The sequence below is a fragment of the Pygocentrus nattereri genome, chromosome 19, assembly GCF_015220715.1.
Source record: "Pygocentrus nattereri isolate fPygNat1 chromosome 19, fPygNat1.pri, whole genome shotgun sequence".
Taxonomy (NCBI): domain Eukaryota; kingdom Metazoa; phylum Chordata; class Actinopteri; order Characiformes; family Serrasalmidae; genus Pygocentrus; species Pygocentrus nattereri.
Genome location: NC_051229.1, coordinates 7402080 through 7428720, shown reverse-complemented (window position 1 = coordinate 7428720; position 26641 = coordinate 7402080). Strand labels below are relative to the sequence as shown.

The following is a 26641-nucleotide window of genomic DNA, read 5'->3' as shown; positions in this document are numbered from 1 at the left end:
CAACTTTTTTGGAAAATGTTGTTGGCATCAAATTCAAAATGGGCATATTTTTCAAAAACCAATACCATTTTTCTGTTTCAACATTTTATGTATTGTCTTTGTAGTACATGGTTTACATGATTTGCACATCATTTAATTCTATTTTTATTTACATTCAGCACAGCGTTCCAACTTTTTTGGAAATGGGCTTATATTTTGACAAACTGTCATCTTCTTAAACGCCTTTTTTAAATGATGTGCTACTGTTTTGTTTGTTTGTTTTGATTTTCAAATTTGTTCACAAAAATAATAACGTTACATGTCATGTATCATGAAAATGTCTTATTTTCATATTATATTGACGCCATATCACCCACCCTTACATCAACTTAATTAACTTGACCAAGATGTGGAAAAAACAACTTCTATCCAAAGTATGAAACTCTGCATGCTACAGGTATCTGACTGAACATTGCTCTCAACAGCCCAGCTGAGCTTTAATTTGGCTTTTTATCACATCCAGACTTCTTTCTCAGTGTTGCAGACAGCATGTGTTGGACTCATTAGAGGCGTCTGCCAGCAGATGATGCTACTGGGTGTGCACTAGCTACAGTATTTTAGGAACTTTTTACCCTCCACCGTTACTGGCAGAAAGCTGTCTCTCTGTTTTTGCCGTCCCCTGCATTAAGAAACTGTGTGCATGAATGAGAGAGAGAGAGAGAGAGAGAGAGAGAGAGAGTAAATGCTGGATTATACCAAATACACAACAAGTGCCTTCATGCTGGTAATAAGATTCTTTGAATTTGAATTACAATTTGCATTTTACTTATTCAGCTAAATATATTTTCTGCTAATAGATTTATTAATACTAATATTAATGGTTCCCAACCCTGATCAATAGCAATAGGTCTTCTTCTTCTTCTTCTTCTTTCGGCTGCTTCCTTTAGGGGTCGCCACAGCGGATCATCTGCCTCCATCTTGCCCTATCCACTGTCTCCTCTACTTTCACACCAACCATCTCCATGTCCACCTTCACTACATCCATAAACCTTCTCTGAGGTCTACCTCTTCTCCTTCTGCCTGGCAGCTCCATCTCCAACATTCTTTGCCCAGTATATCCACTATTCCTCCTCAACACATGTCCAAACCATCTCAACCTGGCCTCTCTGGCTTTATCTCCAAACTGCTCCACCTTCACCGTCCCTCTGATCTGCTCATTTCTAATCTTGTCCATCCTTGTCACTCCCAACCAAAATCTCAGCATCTTCATCTCCGCCACCTCCAGCTCAGCCTCCTGACTTTTTATTTTTTAGCTTTTTTTTAACGTTTAAATGTTTTGCTGGTGCATTTTGTCTGTTCCAACTTTTCAAACCTCGGTAAAATTAAATATCCATCTCCATCTCCATCCACACAAAGAATGTTGGAGATGGAGCTGCGGGGTAGAAGGAGAAGAGATAGACCTCAGAGAAGGTTTATGGATGTAGTGAAGGTGGACATGGAGATGGCTGGTGTAAAAGTAGAGGAGGCAGTAGATAGGGTAAGATGGAGGCAGATGATCTGCTGTGGCGACCCCTAAAGGGAGCAGCCGAAAGAAGAAGTCATAAAATGCTTTTGATTCATCATTTCACATACCGTTCTCTTCTAAATCCAATTAAAGAGATATCATGCTGTCTCTGTAATGAAGCATGAATTTGGTCAGTGTTATTTAAGTACCGATGTTGCCACGTTATGCTCAGAAAAGCACGTTGTGACATAATGTGACATAACAACAATAAATATTTTCATATTTCCAGCTGCAAATATGAACTAATATGTAGACAGTCTCATAGAGGTGCTGCTATGGTGGACAATAAAAGATTCTAACCTTGATGAGCACATGTAGGCTATTGCCCATAAGCATGTCTTGTAGAAAGCTGCTGTCCTCTGTAGCATCCAAATAAGACTCCAGCCCATACAGCAGAGTGACTAGCAGCCTACACGCACCTAGAGAAATGCAGAGGAAATGAGACAGGCATTCAGTATTAATATCTTTATGGGGTTTTTTGTCTATGGAGATTTTTCATTGTGCCTAAATACCATGCAATGGCAGCATCTAAACACCAGTACATGGGATAAAATGTAACATGGATTTTTTTATGTAGTTGGAGTGTACTTTTGGTCATCTTCTCATATCTCCATAGTAACATTATCAGCCATTTCTCCAAATCCAGTCAAGTTTTTCTACCATAAAAATAACTTTTTTGGTTATGGATTTGTGTGTATGAGGCACAGAACTCACACCTTCGTCCCCATTGGAGGCTGTAGTAGCAGGTTTGAAGCATGTAAATAACTCACAGATGTAGTCAGGCTAAAGTACAGCCTCCACATGGCAGGGATAGTTTTAAATGGTGTAAATATTCACTAAATATAAAACTAAATATAACTACTAAATCTAAATACATTTAATATAATAGATTTTCATATTTCACTAAATAGAAAACGAAATAGAAAAATCCTACATATTGAGAAAAATCCGTCTCAGTTGATTTCTGTACATTCTTATATACAGATTAATCCAAAATGCTACTAATGAAAATGAAATATGTTTGAATTTTATCATGCACTGATATTTGCTTCTACTTCGGGGGTAAAAGGAAATTTCCCACATTTGACACAGCCTCTTTTTCACAAATCATATTTCTTTTGATGCAGATATTTTTATGTATTTGGGTTGGAAATCAGACTTTTTAGCGACTGTCCTTTCAGCCTGTTACAATGAACCCCTTCTGTCAGTTTTAATGTTTGCACGCAGTCCACTTTCGGCCGAATAGTTCACAAGCAGTAGGTGCTGGAAACTAAATTTACACTTTCATTTGTAGCACAGATGTGTAGGTTGCTTTTATAAAAAGCAGTATTAATCTTGCTCAAATATGTCTAAAATTATTAAGCAAAATCTAAAATGTATTATGTTGTTCTTCGCTCTCCCTTAAAAAAAAACATCTCAGAGGTGCCAGAAAAATGTCCCCACATAATGTTCATGTTTTCCTTCCTACTGTAGGGACATTTGGTCCTTGAATTAACACACACACACACACACACACACACATGCCCAGACTTTCTGGCAACATTCAAGCACTGTCCCAACAAGATCTTTCAAACAGCGCCCTCTAATGGTGGTATATGAAACTATACTACCCAAACTGCCTCAGAGCCAAAAAATGATTTTATTCCTCTCACTATTCATCCTCACTGAAGTGACAGAAGCAGAGGAAGCGTCCTGAAAGCCTGTCACCACCTCTTAGAAAGCTTTACAATTCCAGGAGCATATGGCGCATTTGCTGAGGCAAGGGAAAATTGGACTGGTCTTCATTATCTCAACCCATGAGGGGATTGTTCAAAGTGCAAAATAAAAATGATTATGTACGCCGGCGTGTGGCTGCCAGATTTTTTTTTTTTTACAGACTGGATTATTAAACTTAATTTGAGGAGAAGGGTACCAGGGCTGCCGCATTAGCAGAACCAGGAGGAACTCTGCAGGGGAACTCTCCATGGGACAACAAACCAGCCAGACGGCTGTGGAGCTTCCAAACTTAACAAACCTCCCCATTAACTTCCCTGGTAAAACTGTGTCAGACAAACAGGCCGCACCCATGGAGAGATCTGTACAATGGGTATGGTTCTGACAGCCCAGGTGTGCGATCACGGCTGCTTACATAGAATCTAGTGAGCTAGATTTATAGTTTCAGTTACTGAAGTGTTTGATGAACCTGGTTAACTCCCTACACCGGAGCTATTTCTTACTCCCTTGTGCAGAACTATATCATGCGTGGTCATGCTTAGCTCAACCCAGCTGCGGCCCACCTGTTCAACTTCTCCATGACTGTCTTAAAGGGCTAATATCATGGAAAACAGTTCTCTCTCTTTCTCTCTTTTTAAAAAAAAATGAAACAGTTATGCAACATTGTTAACGTTTCAAAACGTACCGTTCACTTTCTACTTCATACAGTCCATAAATGGAAAGTGTGCTACAAATAAAGCCCATGATGAATGATTTGTTTTTGTGATAGCATGAAAGGCAATGCCTATGCAGTTGAATGAGACACAATACAAGGTAGCCAGTCACAACAGAAGTCATTTACATATCATCTGTCTTAAATCTGGTGTAACACAAGCAACCTGTTTACTTCTTAGGAATAAAAAGAGGCTGGAAAATGTTTATGGAAAACTTGAATTTGATCATTTTTGGTACACAAATCAACACAAATATCAGGAGCTTTCAGGAGCTGCACCAACCACCCATGACAGGCTTGATGTTTCATGGAGATTCTACACAGCTAATTCATCGAAATACACAAAGTCATCCAGAGTGGTTTGATGATGCATTGTTCAGGTTTCTTTACAGTGGTGGTGCGATAAGAACCAGCAGCTGCAATGTCCATAATACAAATTTAGCCATTTTATTTACTGTTCAAAAAAACCACCAATTCTCTGTTTTTATCTTTAATGTTGATAAAGGTGAAATAGTCATAAGTCGGAAAAGATTCCCCCAATAGTCCCCAAAATTTGTTTGTCTTCCATGTACCCCCTTATCATGAATGAATCAACTTAAATGTACCAAAACACAATTTTAAGCCAAACTCTTATCATAAAACTAAAATAAAATAACATGCCAGATATCAGGCAGCATATCCATAACCATTTCATGGAATAGCTTTCTGTGAGGGAACGTCTGGTTCCTGAACAGTTCTGACTTGGCAAGTTTCTCTAGATCAGAATATTTCACAAACCACTTGGAATGGCTTTGTTTTATTTCTCAACCATTTAAACAGTTCACTAAAAGTGAAACTTACAGTTTTCCCCTTACCTCAAATGCAGCTGAACAGCCAAGACGTATTTAGTGTCTGAAGTCTGCTTCTTTACTTTTGTACTGGAGTCATGAGACTAATATAGCTAATAAGTAATATAAGTCTATTTCACCCAGTAATCTTTTTTAAAAAACAGCTATGTTCAGATCCCACTCGCAAAAACCTTTACACTACAACTCTTTGTTCGGAATCCACTCAGCCCTGAGCTAATACTTACTCCCAGGATTAGCAGATGGGCACAGCATATCTTCAGTGATGAAAAACACAGCTGATGGGGCCACAGGAGGTTTCAGTCTCAGAGCTCAGAGCTCAGGGCCAGATCACACATGTAGGGCTTCCTGGGTGAAAAATTAGATGCACATTTAGGCCTGGTTTCAACCAGGTGCCTGTTTTGCAGCCTAAAGGACGTTCTGATGCTAATTTTCCTTAGACACCGAAATCTAGTACAAGATTAGGACTAGTTCATGCCTGGAAAACCACACTTATCTGTGTACCTTATGTCCTGCATACACCATGGGTCACTTTCCCAGATTAGGAGTGGACATTTCAAAGGCGAATCTCCATTCAGAATGCTGTGGAATCCAGGACTCGGCTCAATCCCTCTCCAGGCAACTGATCCTATGTCCAAAAGTCTGCACACATTAATGGAAAACATTGGTGATAAAGTGAGATGATCTGGAGAGGCATGAGCCACCATGGGTCACCATGCCTAAGGCCAAGCATCGTCTGGAGGGGTGTAAAGCCCCCACAGCATTGAGCTGTGAAGTGATGGAGCACCGTCCAATGCTTTTAGGATGGGTTGGAATGGCACTTGTGATGCAGAATGAGTCACATTAATCACCCAACATCAGTACCTGAACCTCTCTAATGCTCTTGTAGCTGAATGCAATCAAATCCTCACAGCAATGTCCCAACATCCGGTGTAAAGCCTTCCCAGAACAGTAGAACGACCTCTCATGATTTTGGAACAGATGTTGGATGAGCAGGTATCTACAAATGTTTAGATGTACAGTGTACAATACAGTTAAAGTGAGTGGTGGTGACAGCTACCCCTTTAATTTAGTAATGCTCTCATCTCATAACACTTCATAGCGGAGGTTATTAAACCCATCAAATGACTCAGATCAAGATAACTAATCCAGGATCAGCTCATGACATGATAACATACTTTAATATTTATATTTATATTTATAATAAAGAAAGCCTGAAATACAAGAAGGAAAAACATATACTTCACATACGACACTGTTTTATTTATACAGTATACAGATCACACTAATGAATACTGCTAATAGTAGAGTTCTATTTTGACGATTTAGTAAGTTAGTGGGTGGTTTTGGACATGTTTTCTACATTCTAACCCATGGTGGGCTCAAAGTTTTGCGACACTCTTCTATAATCTAACAATAGTAAGAATAGAATCAGCCAGTTTGCACTGAAGTCCCTGTAGCTGCTGAATTATAAGCCTTAGTAGGTAACACAACTGGGGTTGTAAGTGGTTAATAGCTGTTTAAATATTGTCTCATTTTTAAAAACCTCCAAAGTGTTTTATATTGTTTATATGTACAACAGGAGCAGCACAGTTGGGTAGCGCTGTCGCCTCACAGCAAAAAGGGCCTGGGTGGAGTTTGTTCTCCCTGTGTCTGCATGGGGTTCCTCTGGGTTCTCCGGTTTCCTCCTACAGTCCAACTGGGCATGCTAAATTGCCCCTAGCTGTGAATGTGTGTGTGAATGTGTATGTCTGTCTGTCTGGCCTGTGACGGACTGGCGATCTGTCCAGGGTGTATCCTGCCTTCCATCCAGTGACTGCTGGCATAGGCTCCAGCTCCCCCTGCGACCCAGAAGGATAAGGAGCTTGTATGTGTGCATGTATATGAATAATGAGACCCAGCATCAGCTGCCTGTATCTCAGCCTTTCTGTGGTTTAGATTTGAACACTCATTAAAAACCGTACATGAAAATATTACAAGATTCCAGAGGGGCTCCGTACAAGAAACACTCAGCTCTCTTGCCATATTTGAACAGCTGAATAAATAGAGTAAATCGAGAATTTCCACCCTATACATGCTATAGTACTGAATTCACTTTTACTAGTGATGTACTATGTTTGATGCACTATTTACTATGTCAGTGTTCACAGTTTGCAAGCCATCCAAAAAGGGTGCTTGCTTTTTTTATGACAAGGCCTATACTGCCACCTAGTGGAGACAATATGTAAACCTATGCAGAGATTAGAGGAACGGTTCACCAACTTTTTACATGTAAAATAGCTGCTCATATTTGTATTCCATGTTTGTCTAATTATGGTTTGATTTTCATAAACGCACCATAATAAAATCACTCATTAAGAATACAACGGTTTGATTTCTTTAGTGAACAACGACTGAAGTATTCAGGCGTTTTGTAGTATTCTATATTAGCTGTATAACTTCTTGCTGTAAATGAACCTCATCTGCATCAAAGCAATCGTTTAATAGCAAAGGATACACACTTTTACATATTATACCCACAATAGTGCAATGGCAATATAATGGCACATTAAGGCTGCCTGATCAATAGGCTGACACTCATTCTAAGGTCTAGTTTCAAAGATCAGGCCTTTTCTTTCCTACGGTCTACTTCTAAAGTCAGAGGTGAAAATCAGAAAATATGTTAAAAGACTCACCAGAGCACCGTCCAGAGTATGAATCCGTCTGAAGCTGTGTTATCACCACGACAATTATCAATACTGACCCCAAACTGCGCCAGGCTAGCAGAAATGTTCAATGACAGAGCGGAGCACGTGGTCCCTGTTTCTACCCCCGGCAAATACACCATGAGCAACATCAATAGACGTCAGTGATGTACATGTAGAGCGCCACGGCAGATTTTCCAACTCTTTATCCGTTCAATGATTTCTAAAGTTCAGTGACTTATAAAAATGTCTCGTTTTATTTTTAATACTATTATATAATGGTATGTCATTGTCACAAAACCACATAAGCAGATCTGTTTGAGGTTAATTAATTAACTTTGTGATGATTCAGGCATGAAGTGTACACAATGCAAATGGGTAGAGTGTAAGTTTACATTACGTCCACGGCATTCGGCAGACGCTCTTATCCAGAGCGGCTTACAGTTTGATCATACACAGGTAGACGAAGGTGGCGTTAGGAGTCTTGCCCAAGGACTCTTATTGGTTTAGTGTAGGGTGTTTACCCAGGTGGGGATTGAACCCCAGTCTACAGCGTAAAAGGCAGAGGTGTTACCCACTACACTAACCAACCACCAACATTACGACTATAGCACTAGATGCTAGCTATTTTTGCAAATGCGTTTGTTGCCAAATGATTCCTTCAAAAAAAAGTATTTTGTATGAGTACGAGATGTTTGGATAGCCTGTTTGTTCCCAGCTGTGGTCCTTCAGGTTCAGAAGCACTTTGATAATTAGCTGAGTCATACTGGGTTCCTTCCAGGCCACAGCTCTGCAGAGATGAATGTTTCCCCTCTTTTAGCACTAAACTCAGTTCAACTCAAGACAGCCTTGCTTATTAGCTGAAGAGTTGAGTCAGATGAATTTAATGAGGCAGAAAGCTAAAGTCTGCAGTGTTGTGGCCTGGAAGAAACTCTGTTTGACACCTCTGACCTGTTAGGTCTGTCCTATAAGATATTCAAATAATTTACAACCCATCCCATCCTATAAAAGTATCTTTGCCTAATATTCACCCAACAGCCGGCTAGATTCTTGAAGTAATAGTATATCGCTTGAAAATACAAGCCCATCTGAATTTTACTTCAGTATATGTACCTGAATAAGTTGGTTTCCCATAAATATGTACTTCAGTAAAAATAAAAGGACTGCAATTTAAAACCACTCAATCACAAATTCATTAAAATTGCCCTTAAGCACATGGAAACTGAATGGACATGTGTACATCCCAGGTGTAGAGTCCTGCCTTTCTTATGGAAAGTTGTTGAAAAATGCATTTTCTTGTTAGGTGTAAAAATAACACTTTCTACTTGTAACTACTTGTACATTTTTATTGATTTATTTATATTCATGACACATTTTCACTCATAAAATCTACAATTCAAACATATTCTACTCCACTATACTACAGATACACCTGTTCAATTGCTTGTTAACACAAGTAGCTACAACTCAATGCATTTAGGCATGTAGAGGTGGTCAAGACAACTTGCTGAAGTGCAGACCGAGCATCAGAACGGGGAAGAAAGGGGATTTAAGTGACTTTGAACGTGGCGTGGTTGTTGGTGCCAGGCGGGCTGGTCTGAGTATTTCAGAAACTGCTGATCTACTGGGATTTTCACACAGAACCATCTCTAGGGTTTACAGAGAACGGTCAGAAAAAGAGGAAATATCCAGTGAGCGGTCAGTTGTGTGGACGAAAATGCCTTGTTGATGTGAGAGGTCAGAGGAGAATGGGCAGACTGGTTCCAGATGATAGAAAGGCAACAGGAGCTCAAATAACCAAGCCAAATTTCTGAGGAACGTTTCCAACACCTTGTTGAAAGTCTGCCACGAAGAATTAAAGCAGTTCTGAAGGCAAAAGGTTCTCCAACCTTTTACTAGCTGTACCTAATAAAGTGGCAGGTGAGTGTATATTAGCTTAGAGATTTGAAATGTCATTTGAAATTCAACTGTGAAAAATGAAGTGCTTACATGTTAGGATGTATCTCATACTTCTAAAAATGCTGTTCCCTCTAATGAATTTGAATCATTTCTAATAAGAGCTGAAAACCCCTCATAAACCTCTCAAAACCTTTCATAGAAGTAACAGCATTTTTTCCGGAGCCCTTAAGGTGACATGGTGATTATGTTTTTAATAAGGCGTGGCCACAAATTAATATATTGTGGCTCCATATTGCTAAATTGAAGCCACGGTTTACTATATTGAGGCCAAATAGTAATGCGTGGCCACGCCTTATTAAAAAATCACCACGTCATCATTTTATTAGCTGGTTATTGTCGCTTGTCTAAACCCAGTCAGCATCTAGATCAGTTCTCCACGGTTGTATGAATGAGAGTGAAATTTGTCCAACCTGTTTTAGGGGGCGCCACTCTGAACCCCCGGAGGGATGGACCGGCAGCTTTCAGCCCCAGAATAGCAAAGCGCAAACAGCAAAAAACACTGCAAAAAAAAAAAGCATTGCAAATCTTAATAAGTTTGTTTAGCTGGTCGATGCTGCGGATAAACGGTCGTGAAGCGTAGTGCACTTTATTTTTTAATTCTTGTTTTCTTTCTCAGTGTCGGGCGAGCGTCCACATCCGCAGCAGAAGCGTTGATGGTAATGTACGCGCGGAAACAACCGAGACTCGATGATGGGTAAAAAAAGACACTTTCGGCCCCTTTTAGAACATTTTAACACACCATTTCAGCTTTTACAGTAACTAAACTAAGGAGTCGGCCTGGTTTCACATGCAGACAGTGAGCGGTGGTTCTGTCACTTTCGTCTGAACGCCAGCCTTAGCTTAGCTTAGCGTTAGCTTAGCATTAGCTTCGCGTCCAAGCTCACAAATAAAAGTTAACGAGCTAACCGGCTACGTTAGCCACCCGTTCCACCACTAACTTCCCTCCTTTCTCTTACAGGTGCAGTGACCGAAGGGATTATCAGTCTTACCAGGTACAGGAATAAAACAGCCCAACATTTAGCCTAGCTAGCTGCCAACGACTGGGTTTTAGTTGTATTAACCGGCAACTGAGCTTGGTTTAGCCGGCCAAGCTAGTTAGCTAACTAGGTTAGCGAGATTAAGGCCTGCGTAAATTGCCTAGTTTTCTAGATTAGACGGGGAGGACCTAGTCTAGACGGGTTAAATATAATCTTTAGGTGATACTTTTAGTGGTGTACGTGTACATAACGCGAGGTTTCAGGTTCATGTTTAAGACCGTGTTAGCCAGCAAACCGGCTCGCACAACGTCCGTGCGCAGCTTAGCTGGCCGGGCTTGCAGGCAGAGACTGCGGGCCTGGAGGAGCTGTGTTCCTGAGGAGACGTATCTGCTTTTTACTCAGTTTAATGCACTTAGATTAAGTGCAGTACTGATATATTTACACTAGAGTGAGAGAATATTTGGCCAAAGGCAACTTGCTAACCTGGCAGGTTGTCAGGTAAAGACGGCTGGCAAAATTACGCAGACCTCAGACCGACCACAGGTCAACGTTTAATCGCTCAGCAGTTCATGGGTTTGTTTTGTGCTCAAAGGCATCTCCCATATTAAAATGTAGTGTGGTTATGTGTGTCGTAAATTCTGACTGTTCATTGCGCTTGGCTATGTCGTTAAAGATGATTCGAGGCTTTGGAAATGGTGAGATGGTTAGAACCTACTTAATTTAGCTCAGATACACCAATCAGCCATAACATTAAATCCTTGTTTCTACACTCATTGTCCATTTGATCAGCTCCGCTTACTGTATAGGGTCACTTTGTAGTTCTACAGTTACAGACTGTAGTCCATCTGTTTCTCTGACACTTTGTTAGCCCCCTTTGGCCCTCTTCCGTAGTCAGGACCAGCACAGGGCAGGTATTATTTGGATGGTGGATCATTCTCAGCACTGCAGTGACTCTGTAAAGACTGTGGCTCATCTGCTGCTGCACAGTTTGTGTTGGTCATCGTCTAGTCCTTCATCAGTGGTCACAGGACGCTGCCCACAGGACACTGTTGGCTGGACAGCCATGCCGCTGAGGTGTTTAAAAAAAAAAAAAAAAAAAAATCCAGCAGCACTGCTGTGTCTGATCCGCTCATACTAGTTCAACGCACACTAACACACCACTATGATGTCAGTGCCGCTGCAGTGCTGAGAATGATCCACCAGCCAAATAGTACCTGCTGTGTGCTCGGTGGTCCTGTTGGCTTCCTGACCATTGAAGAACAGTGTGAAAGTGTGGCTAACAGATGGACTACAGTCTATATCTCTAGAACTACAAAGCACACCTATATGGTAAGTGGAGCTGATATGTGAAGTGGACAATAAGTGTAGAAACAAGGAGGTTTTTCTCCTTGTTAGTGTTTTCAAATCATAACTCAAAGTGTATTTGTGAGGAAGGAGATCTGCTTGTTACTTAGCTTCTCGGTAGCCTTTTACAATTAGTTCCTAATTCCCTTTTTGAGCTGAAGTTTGTTCTGTTTTCTTAGTGACTGCTCCTGAGCTCTTCTCACTTTTTTTAGACCCAAAAATTCCAAAAGAAAGAGTAGAGCCTAGCATATTTGTTTCAATGCCTATAAACATGTGTTCTAATAAGTTCCATGACCAATGGCACAAGATGACTTTTATCTGTATTTTTTTTATTTATTTCTTTATTGACTTTATGCTTTCGTAGCCACTGGTAATTGTATTTTATTTTTATTTTTAATAAGTGTTGGTTTGGGCTTCTCTCTCAATCTCCTGTCACCACCACCAAGTCCATGTTCTCTTATCATTTCTTTTGCAGACCTTCAAATACCAGTCTAAGAGTCACACTGCAAATGACCACCGTCATGAAAAGGTCCACAACGCATCAGACCAAACTCCACCAGCTAAAATGCTGCGCCGGTCGGATAGTCCCGACAGCAAGCAGAGTGATGGCTCTGGGCATGGCCATGCAAGAGCACTCCACATACATCGGCCTAAGGAGAGCAGTAAGCTCAAACAAGAATATCAAGCAATTTTCAGCTGTTTTTTTCTCATTTTAAATTCTTTGTGTGTCCCATTTTGCAGCAGTGCCCAGAAGGCTCAGTCTGTTTGCAGGGATGCAGTAATTTATTTGGCATTTCTGTCTGTCTGTGCTGTTGTATTTCCGAGTGTTCGGTGGAAGGGAACTCCTCTTTAGGGTTTGGCAGTAGTGTATTTAATAAATTGTTTACTAAAAGGTTTTCACTCCATTGCACTGTTCCTTTTTGAGCAAATCTAGTCAATCATGATAACATAGTTTTGTTTCATGTTCTCCAAACAAATTAGCACAGTTCAGAATTAACCCATATACAGCTCATCTGGTACTCCATAAACATACGTACTCTGACAACCTCGTCACTGGGATCCTGTGGTGTCTGTACTTTCTGAGGGAGACGCAGTTGTTCAGCTCAAGCAAAGGCATAGGGTTGTTTTCTGTGCTTGTAAACACTTCACTGATTACGGTTGCTGTTATATTCACAGCTAGTATTTTGTTGTTTTTCAACTGACTGTTCCCTCGGGATTCATATGATTAGGTGGTTTCACTCCGGAACCGACTGAAGCTTAGAAAGGATGGCAAAAAGCCTTACTGCTATGACGGCTTGTGATGAAGCTTGATATGTTCTTTGGGCAGTGGAAAAACTGGGTACAACACTGGAAAAAGTCAGGAACTTCAGCTTTTTGGTAGTGTGTATCATTAGTCCGAACTGGTAGGTCATTGGAAAAAGAGGCTCACCCTATCATGAGACCACTGTTTCCACAGTTTGAGCTGTGAAATATGCCTACATACTGGCCTATAAACCAGCAGTGCAACATGTAAAACATTTATATGAAATATGTAGTTATTATAAGCTAAGGGTTGAAGTTATATTTGAATGTTACATCTTTGTGTTTTAGGCACCAGCTCTTCACCGCAAGAGAACTCTCTCAATCATGCCCATCACAGTGCCAACTCTCACTCCCTTTCTAGCAAATGTTCTGAAATGGTAAGCATGCTGTTATCATCTGTCATTTTCTTTCTTTTTTTCTTTGCTTTTTGTATGTTTTAAGTGTCTGAATTTTGGTAGAGCTGCAACAACAAACTGAGGAAAGCAGTCATGTTGATAATAAGAAGTAGGTGGCAAGGAATCATGTTATAGGTTAGTTGGCTTGATAGCACTTAAGCTTCCCATACAGCATTCCATCACTTAAATAGAGGTAATAGGGACTACAATACAGGGCCGTATGTGAGTCAAAAGTATGGAAACTTGTCACTTTAACATCATATGAAAAGATGATTTCCGGTAAATTTTGTTAAAAGGTTCTTTTAGTTTAATACACTGAAAATATGCAGTAGCTCAGGATTGAAACTCTAGCCCAGAGTATCATGATGTCTAGGCATTATGATTTACATGTGCATGGGTAGTCGAATACTCGGATAACTGTTAGAGGTGACAGTAGTTCCTTACTGAAATTACTATTCAGGTAACATTTACAAGGCAATGAAATGTTACTTCTGTATTTTAACGGGATTTTAAAATGTTTCGGTTTTACTTGTATGTGTGTATAGATGTATGTTACAGTACGCCACTTCAAAACACAAGTACCTAAATGTGAGCATTGCCAAGGACACATAGTTAAGGACATAACAGAGAAGACAGATGTTACTCAGCATTGCTTTATATCTAACTAGGCTAACTCTGTTCAGGGCCACAGAACTGTTTGGGGGAATGACATGATGAAGTAGCAGTTTGCCAATTGGATCTATATGTTTGTTTGGTGTTGTGCCACCACATCCTGAATTATTTTAAATAAACAGTCGCATAAGTTCAGTTTGGTCACATGGACGCCACATAAATGAAAGCAGTGTATAATTTTAATTCACCACTAAATAAATGTCAAAGCTTAATCTAACAACAGTTTCTGAATGTTAAACAGAGCTGCTAAAGAGGATAGAGTAGCTGGCTAGAATTAGATTAGGTAGCACACTGCCATCACTGCTCACCACAGAACAGGTTTGATTCAGACCATCTAGTCCAGCAGCTGGTGTGGGGGGGGGCAAACATTTGAAATTAAACCTGTTCTGTGGTGTTTGGAGCTCTAACCTCAGATAATGCTAGCTGGCTCCTCTCGCCTAGCTGGCTTAGTTAGTAGGTGCAAACACCCCAGTACAGATTTGATTCGACTAACTGGTGCTCTGCTATCACAAGTATAGACCATAAAAGCTTATAACGGCGAGAGTAAAGTCGACTTATTGGTCTGTAGTGTTCTAAGCTGTAGCCTGCTGGTGCCCACCACTGCTGTACAGGCTCAATTCCAGTGAACTGATGCTAAAAACACCTGTTTAAAGGATAAAGGCTCATGGCTGATAGCACAGATTTGAATGACTGGTGTTGAAGTGACAGAAAGATTAAGAAATAGAAGTGTTCTTGGGTGCTTGGAGCTAGCATTGGTAATGTAGTTAACTGGCTACAGGTGCAACCCACTGCATCACAGGTTTGGTTTCAATAACTGATTTTGAAAGAGCAAGCACAGAGAAGGTCAGAAGGAGCTACATTGTGTCTTTGTGGATCTAGAGAAGGCATATGATAGGGTGCCAAGAGAGGAACTGTGGTACTGTATGAGGAAGTCAGGTGTAGCTGAAAAGTATGTTAGGGTGGTGCAGCACATGTATGAGGATAGTGAGACAGTGGTGAGGTGTGCAGTTGGAGTGACAAATGGTTTCAAGGTGAAGGTGGGGTTACATCAGGGATCAGCTTTGAGCCCCTTCTGGTTTGCAATGGTGATGGACAGGTTGACAGATGAGGTCAGGCAGGAGGCTCCATGGACCATGATGTTTGCAGATGACATTGTAATCTGTGGTGAGAGTAGAGAGCAAGTGGAAGAGAATCTAGAGAGGTGGAGGTTTGCACTGGAGAGGAGAGGAATGAAGGTCAGTAGAGACAAGACGAGACAAAAGACAAGACGGGAGGCAGGTGGAAAGGTGAAGATGCAAGGAGTAGAGGTCGTAAAGGTGGATGACTTCAAATATCTTGGGTCAACCATCCAGAGCAATGGACAGTGTAGAAAAGAGGTGAAGAAGAGGGTGCAGGCAGGATGGAGTGGGTGGAGACGGGTGTCAGGGCTGATGTGTGACAGAAAGATAGCAGCAAGAGTGAAAGGGAAGGTTTACAAGACAGCAGTGCGTCCTGCTATGATGTGTGGTTTGGAGACTGTGGCTCTGTCTAAAAGACAGGAGGCTGAGCTGGAGGTGGTGGAGATGAAGATGCTGAGATTTTCGTTGGGAGTGACAGGGCTGGACAAGATTAGAAATGAGCAGATCAGAGGGACAGTGAAGGTGGAGCAGTTTGGAGATAAAGCCAGAGAGGCCAGGTTGAGATGGTTTGGACATGTGTTGAGGAGGAATAGTGGATATATTGGTCAAAGAATGTTGGAGATGGAGCTGCCGGGCAGAAGGAGAAGAGGTAGACCTCAGAGAAGGTTTATGGATATAGTGAAGGTGGACATGGAGATGGTTGGTGTAAAAGTAGAGGAGGCAGTAGATAGGGCAAGATGGAGGCAGATGGTCCACTGTGGCGACCCCTAAAGGGAGCAGCCAAAAGAAGAAGAAGAAGATCTGTTTAGAGGATAAAGAATCTGAGAGCACAATGTTGAGTGATTGCTGTTGATTCGTCAGTGGTCACAGAATACTGTTGGCTGATGTTTTTGGTAGACGGCCTGCTGTAAGTCCAGAAGAGACACTGAGGTGTTTTTAAAACCTCAGCAGGACTGCTGTGTTACTGCAGTGCTGAGAGTGACCCACAACTCAGATCATACCTGCTCTGTGGTGGTTCTGTTGGGGTCCTGACCATTTGAAGAACAGGGTAAAAGGGAGCTAACAAACAGACTACAGTCTATAATTGTAGAACTACAAAGTGCTCCTATATGGTAGTGGAGCTGATAAAATGGACAGTGAGTGTGTATTTCCCTAACAAACATAAAATGTTGGCACATCGTCCACTGAGAAGCCAAGTACACTATGTCGAGTGATAAGTCCTCATCAGTATCCAATGTAGTGCTTGTTAGCTGTAGTTTTAGCTCACATCTGAAGAGGCAGCGTATGCTGCTCATTCAACATGAAAACTACAGATTTGCCTAGCTTTTTAAAATAGTAAAACATGTTTTAATGTGTCTTCCTCTGCTTGCTGCTAAATATTTGTGCTACTGACTTTTAGCCTCTTACCACTAGAAATTTCACCTATAAGAAAGGTATAAGTAAGCCATGCTCAACCCTAATCGAGTCAACATCTGCTTTTCAGCCGGCTCTGTTTTAATTTACCAAACTGAAACTGGACTCTTGGTTGAAGGGATGAGCATTTGAGGTCACCGAATACAGGATTTTTTTCAGAAAATGTGAGCTTACGTGGTCCACAAGAAGATTCCGCCCATCAGATCCATATTTCTGACTACCTTAATAACAGCTGATGTTGTTTGGCAGCTACCGAATGCTGGAAAAAGAGGCTAAAGAGGAAAGTTGCAAACAGAGTTCTGGCTCAGTTTGACAGGTTTATACACATTGACTGTGTTTAATAGTGACGTCCAGTGCTGCATCTCAAAGCTTCATTTGAAAAGCCCTGTGAGCAAACAGCATCACAACAGTTAAAACAGGTTATAACCTACTGATTTAGAAGATGAATGTTTTAAATAAAATGATTTATATAAAACTCTACAGCTTTTAATTGATTAATTAAAACTGATTAATTGAAATCATAATGAAAAAGTTGGAAATTAGTGAGCTAATTTCACAGTATTTTGGCTGCTATTCTGCAGTAGCCTAAATTGTCTCATGGTATATTCCACTGTTTAAACCACATGTGTCAGGCTCCAGTCCTTACAGACCAAAACACGACAGACTTCCAGCACGCTGCCTCATTAAACACACCTGGTTCAGCTCATCAGCTAATTAGCAAGGCCTTCATGAACTGAATTCCGAGCGTTAGATGAGGTTAAAAGCTAATCTCTACAGCAGTTTGGCCTGGAAGTTTGACATGCTTGGTCAATACAATACTGTACAACACAAAGTTTGTGGGCTTCTGGGCATGCAAGTCCTGACTAAATGGCTTTATTCCTGTTTTATGTCATGCTCTATCTCTCTGTGGTCTTGGTTTCCATGCATTATACTTATTTCATTGTTTCTTTTTAGCCCCGTGAGCCAGCTGATGACTGGTCTGAGCACATCAGCTCTTCAGGGAAGAAGTACTACTACAACTGCAGAACAGAGGTGTCTCAGTGGGAGAAGCCCAAGGAGTGGCTGGAGAGGTGAGCCCCATGTGTCATGTATTACAGAAATGTATACAAGCAAACTCTAATCCTGGACTGATCAGAACGTTTTCTCTCTGTGTAGGGAGCAGCGACAGAAGGAAGCCTCTAAGGCTGTTGTGGTCAACAGTTTTCCCAAAGATAGAGATTACAGACAAGAGGCCATGCAGGCTGCAACTACCAGTGCCATCACCGGTATGAGTAAGTACAGCAAGTGTAAGCCCTCATGTGATACAACAGTATTGGCTTTTGAAATGCTAGTGTTGCTGAAAGTTACAAATGAGCAATCTAACCATCTAACTATATTATTATAGATATATTATATAATATATGATTTTTTTACTGCCTGCTGTAGGGCTGCACAATTAAATTTATCATTATAATTGTGTCTAATATTAGAACAGAGGTGTGCTTTTCTGCAAAAGTTTAAAAACTTCTGTTTTAGTCTTCTGCATGTAGAGCGGTTTAACTACACACCTAGAGCCAGTTACAAAGCACATACTATGCTTAATGGCAGCTTGTAAAAATGCTGTTCCTAAGCCCAGTGTTGTGTATAAAGCATATGGAGCCATAATGACTACTGTCACAACAAACCTGCATCACTATAAGGAGTTTTACCAGAAATTACTTTTTTTTTTGTGTGTGAAAAATCTGTTCATAACCGCACAAAAATGTGCTTATGTGACACAAGCATTTCATAGATTTTATTCATAGATTTAATTTCTCTATTTTCTTTTTAGTCTGTACTTGCGGCCAACTTGTTCAGACTACCAGCTTTGATGTATCCAGATTGTAGTCAGATTGAATTTAGATGGTCAGAGCAGCAAAAACCCCCATGAAATCTGCCACATTTACTCTCTCAGAAATAAAAGTATGAAACTGTCACTGGAGCAGTACCTCTCGTCGCTGGTCTGGTACCCTCAAGGGTACATCTCGGTACCTTTAGTCAGGGACCATAACTGTACCGTAATCGATTGAAGCTATATTGTCTAAGTTGTATTGACTCCACACACCAGTCTTGTCTCCAGGCTTTTCATTTTATTGTTCTGTATTAAAACATATGCTTTTCATCTGGAACAATTTATTTAAGGTACGCAGTTGGACCTTAAAACCAGTGTTGTGCTTTTGAAGGTACATTTACGTTGGTTGTACATTGACGAACAAAAAATGTACCTGCACAGAGCCTTTATTTCTGACAGTGTAGAGGTGGTTTGAAATGGAGTTCCAATCGGATTTTTGTCTGGCCACTCTGGCTGCTTAGATTTCAGACATTTCACACATGACAACCCTGTCAAGTCCAGAGTGATTGTAGATTCATGCTTTTGCCAGAGAATTTTGAAGAGTTTGGAGGGCAGCATGGTGCCTCTCTATGTAGAGCTGTGGTTACTGACACCTACAACGTTACCAAAGCAGCCCATATGAATAGGTTGGTGATATCTGGACACACGAATCTGATCTGATTACTCACAAATATGTGTGGACAGTCATCTCAAAAGATCTGGTTTGAGATGCAAGTCTGATTTGCCTGTTGTCTGAGCTTAGCGTTAGTAAGGGACATACTGTTTTAATGACAGTTTATCGCTTCTCATCACGATATCCAGCTTTATCAAACAGTGTTTTATCTCCATATTGTGTAGCCATAGTCTACTTTGAGCATCCTGTCCACAGTTCCAGATGAGGGTTTTTAAATATATTGCACGGCTTCTCACCGTCTAATCACAGTCTTAATGTTTTGCCTATATTGTGCAGCCCTAATGTGTGTAATGGTGCTTCTTAAGCACAAACCATGTTTGTTATGTGAAGAAATTAAGAGGATTTTTCTGCTCCATCCTTAGAACCCACTCCTTCTGACAAGCCTTCGGTGCATTCCGGCTTCTCCCAGGCATCCTCCAGTACTTCTGGTGGTTTGCACGCCTCAGGCGCTTCCACTTCATCCACTTCTGCCACAGTGTCCCCAGCTCTCCCGTCTCATGCCTCTACTCTACTGCAAGACCCGGCTCTTCTTAGACAGCTGCTGCCTGCATTACAGGCTACCCTGCAAATTAACAATTCCAACGTAGATATGGCCAAAATCAATGAGGGTGAGCGCTCAGAAGAGTGATCTGTGCATTTCACTTGGCGTTGTCTGCACATCTCTTGTGGCACTTTGCCGTTTTATTATATGTCGCTTCTGTCACTTCCCCAGTGAAAGCCTACTTTTGTGTAGGGCTGTCATGATTGGTGTTAATTGGGATTATTCAGTTAAAAAAAATGATTGATCCAAACTTTCTTCCTTTATGTATCAACAATTGGATGGCAGATTGCTTGAGGATAATAGACGTTTTAAAATCTACTGCTCTATTTTATAGTAGGAAACAGAGCCTGATTAACACTTCAATTTAAATGCATTTTTTGGCTATATTTTAGTTTCCCCTAAGGTTTTGTAGTATACCATTTTGATTAAGATATATTTTGGAGGCATTGAAATTGCAGCGTTTATCATCTGTTTTAGGCATTAAAATATAATGTAATTGATGGTGACAGCCCTACTGTTGTCCAAAGCTGTTTCCTTCTTCTGGCTTTTTTGTGCCAAGCTGCTCGTGAACCTTCTGCTGTTTTAACCCTTTACAGTGCACTGCAATTATACAGAGCTTGTTTAGAGTTTGCGTGATTTTGACATTGTTCTGTAAGAGCGACAATAGGCAGACTTTATCTTGAGACACACTTGCAAAGGGTGCATGCTCTAGCCCTTGTCAAGCACACTCTACTTTTGCTTAGACCCTGAAGAGCATGTGTCTGCTTGAGGTACAAAGTTGGCCTTAAATTAAATTAATATCTGGCATTCTACCAGTAGATGACGTTACCCAGTGTATGCTGGGTTCATTCTGCTTGTGAACTTTTATGGATTCTTGCAGCTTTTATTCTGATCATTTTTTTAATGTCTGTATGAGTTTTCTCAGCATCTGCAATGAACTGCTTTGTAGTTGTAATGGCCCCCTCTTAACGCACTTAACTCATGAAATGTTAGGTTAGGTCCGAAGCTTAGTTATGCTCTTTTGGACGCTTGATATTGCCAGAATTAGAACCTGTGATCTGACAGTAGGGCGAAACCTAAGACTACACCTCTTTAAGACTTATCAACACCACTTTTTAATGAAAATGCTTACTGTGATGTAATTTGTCTTGATATTGAAATACCTTCATCTTATGCACTCACTTCAGTTCTCCACTGTAACCTCAGTTTCTTACAAGTTACAGTATGCAGCTTACTATATTTCGGGTAGAGCTCCATGTTGTCTTTGCAATGGCTTTCAGTATATAATCCAGCTTTGACTCCGTGTTTGTGTGTCTCTTTCTCTTTTATGTGTTTCCCTCTCCAAGTCCTTACAGCTGCTGTCACCCAAGCTTCCTTACAGTCTATGCTTCATAAAATTCTCACTGCTGGACCGTCTGCTTTCAACATCACTACTCTGCTTTCCCAAGCTGCTCAGTTGTCCACTCAAGGTATGCCCACAGTTCTGGTCACTCTGGACAGTTCATACATCATGTAACAGAAATGTGTATCCAAAAGCACATGGCAAAACTGCAGCATCTTAATGTGTAGTGCATGCAGATATTATGTTTTGGGTGACCTGTATAAACACACAGCCACCTATTCCTAACCAATTAACCAGATCACAAATGTCCACTGATGTCTCACCGTAACATGGCAACACTAAAGGGCCCCATGAAAAATCAAATTTCTTTTGCTTTTTTAAAAAATGTTAATGTTTGTTGTATGTAAATGTTAAATTTTATATTGTACTGTAATTCATATATGAAAGTTAAGCTGCTAAAAAGCTTCTGTTTTAAGTGATAATCAATACACGTACGTATCACTGCTGTAGGAACAAATCCTTCCAATCTCCAAAATGGTCATTTTTAATGGAAGGGCTGTTTACTTGGTCCATTAATCAAGAACATTACACACAATGTAAAAGGGCAACGGATATCTTCAAATTGTCAGATACTGAAAAAACAAAACACAAATGGAGACATGAGGTTTTGTTTCAACAGCAGAAATGTATTCGTTTATTCACTCTACAGCCGTTTAAGCAGTTTAACCACCCATTTAAGCTGCTATTAGGAGTGTTTCAGCCCAGACTGCTTTTGATTGAGGCACAATACAGGACAACCAATCAATAGAGATCATTTACATCAGTCTTAAAGGCACAGTGACCTACAGCCCATTTAATTCTAAAAGCTATAGGCAAGTTTGAAAAGCTCATGTACAAATTACTTATGACTATTTGGTATGCATTTAATGACAAGCAGACCTCGGTGGACAAAAATAGAGTACAAGAAAATTGTCATTTAAATAGTACTATTGATATACGGTATTTTGTCCATATTTTGCAGCTCTACTTGCTTGCACGCCTGTAGATGTGCTTACTCTACATGAAGGCTCCATCAAACCCATAGCCTTTCAATATTTTTTTCCTACACTATTTTCAAAACGCTTGATTGTTCCATTGCATTATTTTTTCCATGATTCATTATTTCTAATTCTATTATTTGTAATTGATTTCTATTTCTAATCCTCAGCTCAACAGTCTGGGCAGTCACCTATGTCAGTAACGCCAGATGCTTCATCGCCAAGGTCCTACGTGTCGCCCAGAGTCAGTACGCCTCAGACCAACACAGTCACCCAGAAACCCCTGCACAGTGCTGGATCAGTGCCTGCTCAACCTAAAGTAAACACCAGGCACAAACCTGACGCTTCTGAGTGTTACATTGATTTTGCTGTTTTAATATGTATAAAGTTTTCCATAACATGTCAAGGGTCATTTATTCAGTCTGTGATATGAGCCTTTATTTTTAAATGATCCTGTTCTAGTTTCTCAACTATGTGGATATTTTGTTGCTGTCAGCAGTTTCAAAACATCAGCTTGCTTGTTGAAGTGTCTGTTTTAAGATGGAAACAAAGGGTCTTTCTTCTTTCAGGTTAGTGAGTCAGTGATGAAATCGGGGTCAACTCTCCAGCACTCGTCTGGCAACGTGGACAAAGTGGCTGAACTCGAGGACCCACGGCTTCAAAGGCAAAAGTAATGCTCTTATGCTTCAAAGCCTTTTAAAATGTGTTAATAGATTATGAAAACATCTGTACGTTTGGTTTTAATTAAAACCTGGCAGAGCAGTGTTTTCAACAATATCGTTAAGCTTTTAAACACCTGAAAAGCCTTGCTAAAGTTAGCTTTTTCTGACCTCAGGCAGGCCTTTTTAAGTGTTATTCTCTACATTTTTTTTTTCACTGTTGAGTGGACCGAAAAATACTTGCCTGACAGTTTGTTGTGTTGTGGCTCCATCTTATGGGTCAGGGTGGTATTGCAGTGTATTTCTTTTCTGTTCAATGCGATTCAGATGCTTTGTTGCAACAAAATGTTTATACAGAATTTCACACTCATGTCACTTCTCGGTCACTTTCATTACAGTAGTCAAGGACCTCCAACTTCAGGGCCAAACGGCTGCCTGGTGACCAATGTTGGCAGTGCCTCTACATGCCCTCCAACCACTTTCACTCCTTCTCTGGCACTGCACTTCAATGAGAATCTCATCAGACATGTCCAAAGCTGGCCTACGGATCACATAGAGAAGCAGGTGAGGCCCTGTTAGTTTTTCACTCAGTTTTCTGGTCAGATCAAGGATATACAAGGACCCTGAAATGCTTGTGTCTTTGCTCTGTCGCTCAGGCTTCAAGATTACGCGAGGAGTTCCATAACATGGGTAGCATCAACATGTCCGAGATCTGCACAGAGCTGAAGAAACTTCGCTCCTTAGTGCGAGTGTGTGAGATACAGGCTACGCTGAGAGAGCAAAGGTAACTTTTCTGAACATACATACTGGGGTTCATAAGGTCCTGGCTTAGCTACCAGTAGTAGAGCTGTGGGTGGTGACGGCTCCTGTTTGCTCAGGGGTAATGCTAGCGGTTCAGCACCACAATCAGGCTCTTAATTGATGCTGTTAATACATGATGTTAAATGTTACCATTCTCTGCCAGCCCTTTATAGCCTTACGTTCATAGCATAGACATCTGTCAGTCTTTCCAAGCCGTTATTATTTTAAAATCATCAATGTTTTACAATTTTGTTTAGATTCTTATGACTTTTCTTTGGATATTCAGTACTGCCGTACTTGACCTTTTAATCCTGGATATTTTTGTTTTTGATACTTAAGTCAAAGTCTTGGAATTTGGTTTGTTAATGATAAGTGTATGAACCCTGCATATGCTGTCATGATTGCTTGACTAAACTTGATTATTAAAAAAATAATTGATTAAAGGTTGTCTTTGCAGTGAATTGGCAGTGATTTAGTTTGCATGAGAGCAATGTTTTCAATTATCCCATAATAATGTAAAAGAGGCCTCCTAGTGGTCTGTTTTTTTTTTTATTATTATTTTTTTTAACGTTATCAGGGCAGAATGGACGCTTGGAATTGTTTCTCCACATAGTATTAGTTTTTAATGGCTTTCTTGTTTCTTTTTACAGTGAAACTACGCTTTTTTTTTTTTTTGTTACATATTTGTTTTTGTGGGTTCTCTGATTACTCGATTAATTATAAAAATAATCAGTTACTGATTTTATCGATGGTGCCAACCGTAATGCAGTGTTCCTGCAGTTTATAAAAAATTAGTAGATGGAAAATATTTAAGATCTGTAATTTCATTTGTAATTTTTAGACAAATGTGATTTTTGATGGGCAGAATTTTTTAGTTTTTTTGTTCAGATCTTAAGGTATCAGGCATTTAACTTGATTTTCAAAAATTTCCTTATTTATGTACTTGCTTGGCTCTTTGAAAGGGCAATATTCTAAATGAGGACTTTCTCCCTGCAGGGTACTCTTCCTGAGACAACAGATCAAGGAACTAGAGAAACTAAAGAATCAGAATTCCTTCATGGTCTGAGAAGCTGGGACATCGGTGCTTTCCCATCAGAAGGAACCCAGCAGCTGGCTGCCTTTTCTCTGCTCTTGGTCTGACTACTTGGAGATGCTGTAGACCTACAGGCTGGACTGCCCCCCCCCACACCACCCCACCCCACCCCGCCCCACCACCCTTTAACAGGACTGGAATTTCTCCCAGTTAGGGGGGCCAAAAAAAGGAAAAAAAAAAAAAAAAAAGCTAAACAAGGGTCATGCTCTCTCTGCTACCTAAAGCCCTGAGATCTTAGTTTCATTCAAGTATCCTTGATGTACATACTTCTCTATCATGAAAGCAGTTATCATTCATTTCTCATAAATACCATCAACACTGACAGATTAATAGGGCACACGGTAGAGTTTCTGGCTAAAGAGAAGAGTCTAACAGAAAGGTTTGTATGTTTTGACCCAGTGTCCATTTAAGCTAAATGAAATGACTGAAGGAAACGGGCAAATGAACCGTCAGTCAGGGTTTGACCAGAGAGGCCTGAGTAATGTGTTGATTCACTAGAAGGTTCTGTCACTTTGGCTTCACTCACAAGCTAGAATCATTTAGGATTTTCCAGCAAATCTGACTGTTTCGCAAAGGAATCCTGAGTTTGCGTTCACAGTGGAGAAGTAGACTGGCTGTCTCTCTCCTAAATAAACAAAGCTCTTTATTGGATCAGAAAGGATCCTGGCTGTCTGCTTTCTGACCCTGCTAAAAAGACTTTCCTATGGCCACTCTCTGTTACTCGTCATGATGTGAGCAGTCTAATTGAATTGCCTCATTTTCTCACCTTTTTTTTTTTCTTAGTTGTTCAGTTGGCCATCTGAACGCAGACATTTTCATTCCTTTGATGTGGTTGCTTACGTAATGGCTGGTTCTAGAGTACCAAACATCTGTATACAAACACCACCCTTTGAGTACAGGGCAAAAACGCCCTGAGTTTTGACAGCCACCACCACCACCACACAGCTGGTTGCTAAATGTTTCAAGATTCTTTCACCATTTGCACTAACTGCCTTGATTATTAACTGTTTTTGTTCATCTGTCTTCTTATTGTTCTGCATACAACTTAGAGGTTGTAAGTGCTTGGTGAGGTTATGTTAAACCTCGCTGTGCCTCCGCTGAGGGGTTTGGCATCAGAAAGCCTGCCAAACAGTACTCTAGCTGGAGTGCAGTCTGAGCAGAAGGGACTTGGAACAGTGTCTAGCTTTGTATATTTCTTAAAGGATATATGAATTAAAAAATATCTACTAAGTGACGTTTCGCTGCATAATTCCCATCAGACGGATTCTTTGAATGGGTAATTCACCAGATGGCTGTTAGTTTTGGTATTTGGACTGTGTGTATGAATAAGACAAGCAGATAAATTCTTTCATTGGGATAAATAACAACAAGTAAACTTGTACTGGTTTATGTAGATTTACACAAGATTTTCACACCTATTAAAGATGGCGTTAACTAATGAGGGCAGATATTTTGATAACGTTTGGGGCGGCTGTGTTTAGTTTCTTTGACAATTTTGCATAAATGAAAATGGCATTTTTCCAACGTAGGTACACCAGGGATGTCCAAAGTCCAGCCCCAGGGCCAAATGAGGTCCAAAGACAGATTTTAATTATCCACTGGCTTCTGTTTTACAGTGTATTTTAAGTGGCTCACCAGCCAGTGCGTTCTTTCAAATGATGGTGGCACCAGACCAGACCTGCAGCTGATTTACGGAACTGTGTTTACTCAAGACTGCAGACATAAAGCTCAAGCTAAACACACATGTATGGTGATCTTGTCGAGATGGAAAATTCTTATCAGAGCAAAAATTCAGTTGTTCAGTAAATATTAACCGTTTTAAGGGGGCACTCATGGGCTGGAGGTTAGGGACCGAATGGTCGCCGGTTCTATCCCCAGAACCGACAGCACATGACTGAGGTGTCCTTGAGCAATTGCTCCCTTGGCGCTGCGGATTGGCCTGCCCACC

General features: G+C 40.6%; 2 protein-coding genes across 5 annotated transcripts in view; one reads left to right on the top strand and one right to left on the bottom strand.

Moving 5' to 3' along the window:
* LOC108430157 (MAGUK p55 subfamily member 7) overlaps positions 1–7527 on the bottom strand; it is a 79728-nt gene extending 72201 nt beyond the window's left edge. For both annotated transcript variants that reach the window (XM_017702458.2, XM_017702459.2), the window contains exons 1-4: positions 7489–7527; positions 5318–5455; positions 5041–5161; positions 1844–1962 (exon numbers count right to left, since the gene is read on the bottom strand). In XM_017702458.2, coding sequence (XP_017557947.1) covers positions 1844–1962; positions 5041–5068 — 147 coding nt within the window. In that variant the 5' untranslated portion in view covers positions 5069–5161; positions 5318–5455; positions 7489–7527. The remainder of the gene's footprint in view (positions 1–1843; positions 1963–5040; positions 5162–5317; positions 5456–7488) is intronic.
* Positions 7528–9851: 2324 nt separating this feature from the next.
* On the top strand, positions 9852–25927 carry wacb (WW domain containing adaptor with coiled-coil b). Of its 3 annotated transcripts, none has more exons than XM_017702476.2 (13): positions 9853–10150; positions 10415–10448; positions 12253–12439; positions 13368–13456; positions 17632–17747; positions 17833–17942; positions 19583–19828; positions 21108–21230; positions 22311–22459; positions 22710–22810; positions 23198–23363; positions 23456–23583; positions 24597–25927. In XM_017702476.2, the coding sequence occupies exons 1-13, from the start codon at positions 10110–10112 to the stop codon at positions 24664–24666; spliced, it is 1560 nt and encodes a 519-aa protein (XP_017557965.1). In that variant the 5' UTR covers positions 9853–10109; the 3' UTR covers positions 24667–25927. The 3 variants fall into 3 exon arrangements, with proteins under 3 accessions (XP_017557966.1, XP_017557965.1, XP_017557964.1); XM_017702475.2 differs by having other exon boundaries at positions 9856–10150; positions 17833–17948; XM_017702477.2 differs by lacking the exon at positions 21108–21230 and having other exon boundaries at positions 9852–10150; positions 17833–17948.
* Positions 25928–26641: the final 714 nt, after the last annotated feature.

Coding starts and splice junctions, on each gene's coding strand:
- wacb (XM_017702475.2), top strand. CDS start 10,110: ATGGTAATGTACGCGCGGAAACAACCGAGACTCGATGATGG. Junction 12,440..13,367: donor ACATCGGCCTAAGGAGAGCA/GTAAGCTCAAAC, acceptor TTTGTGTTTTAG/GCACCAGCTCTTCACCGCAA. Junction 13,457..17,631: donor CTAGCAAATGTTCTGAAATG/GTAAGCATGCTG, acceptor GTTTCTTTTTAG/CCCCGTGAGCCAGCTGATGA.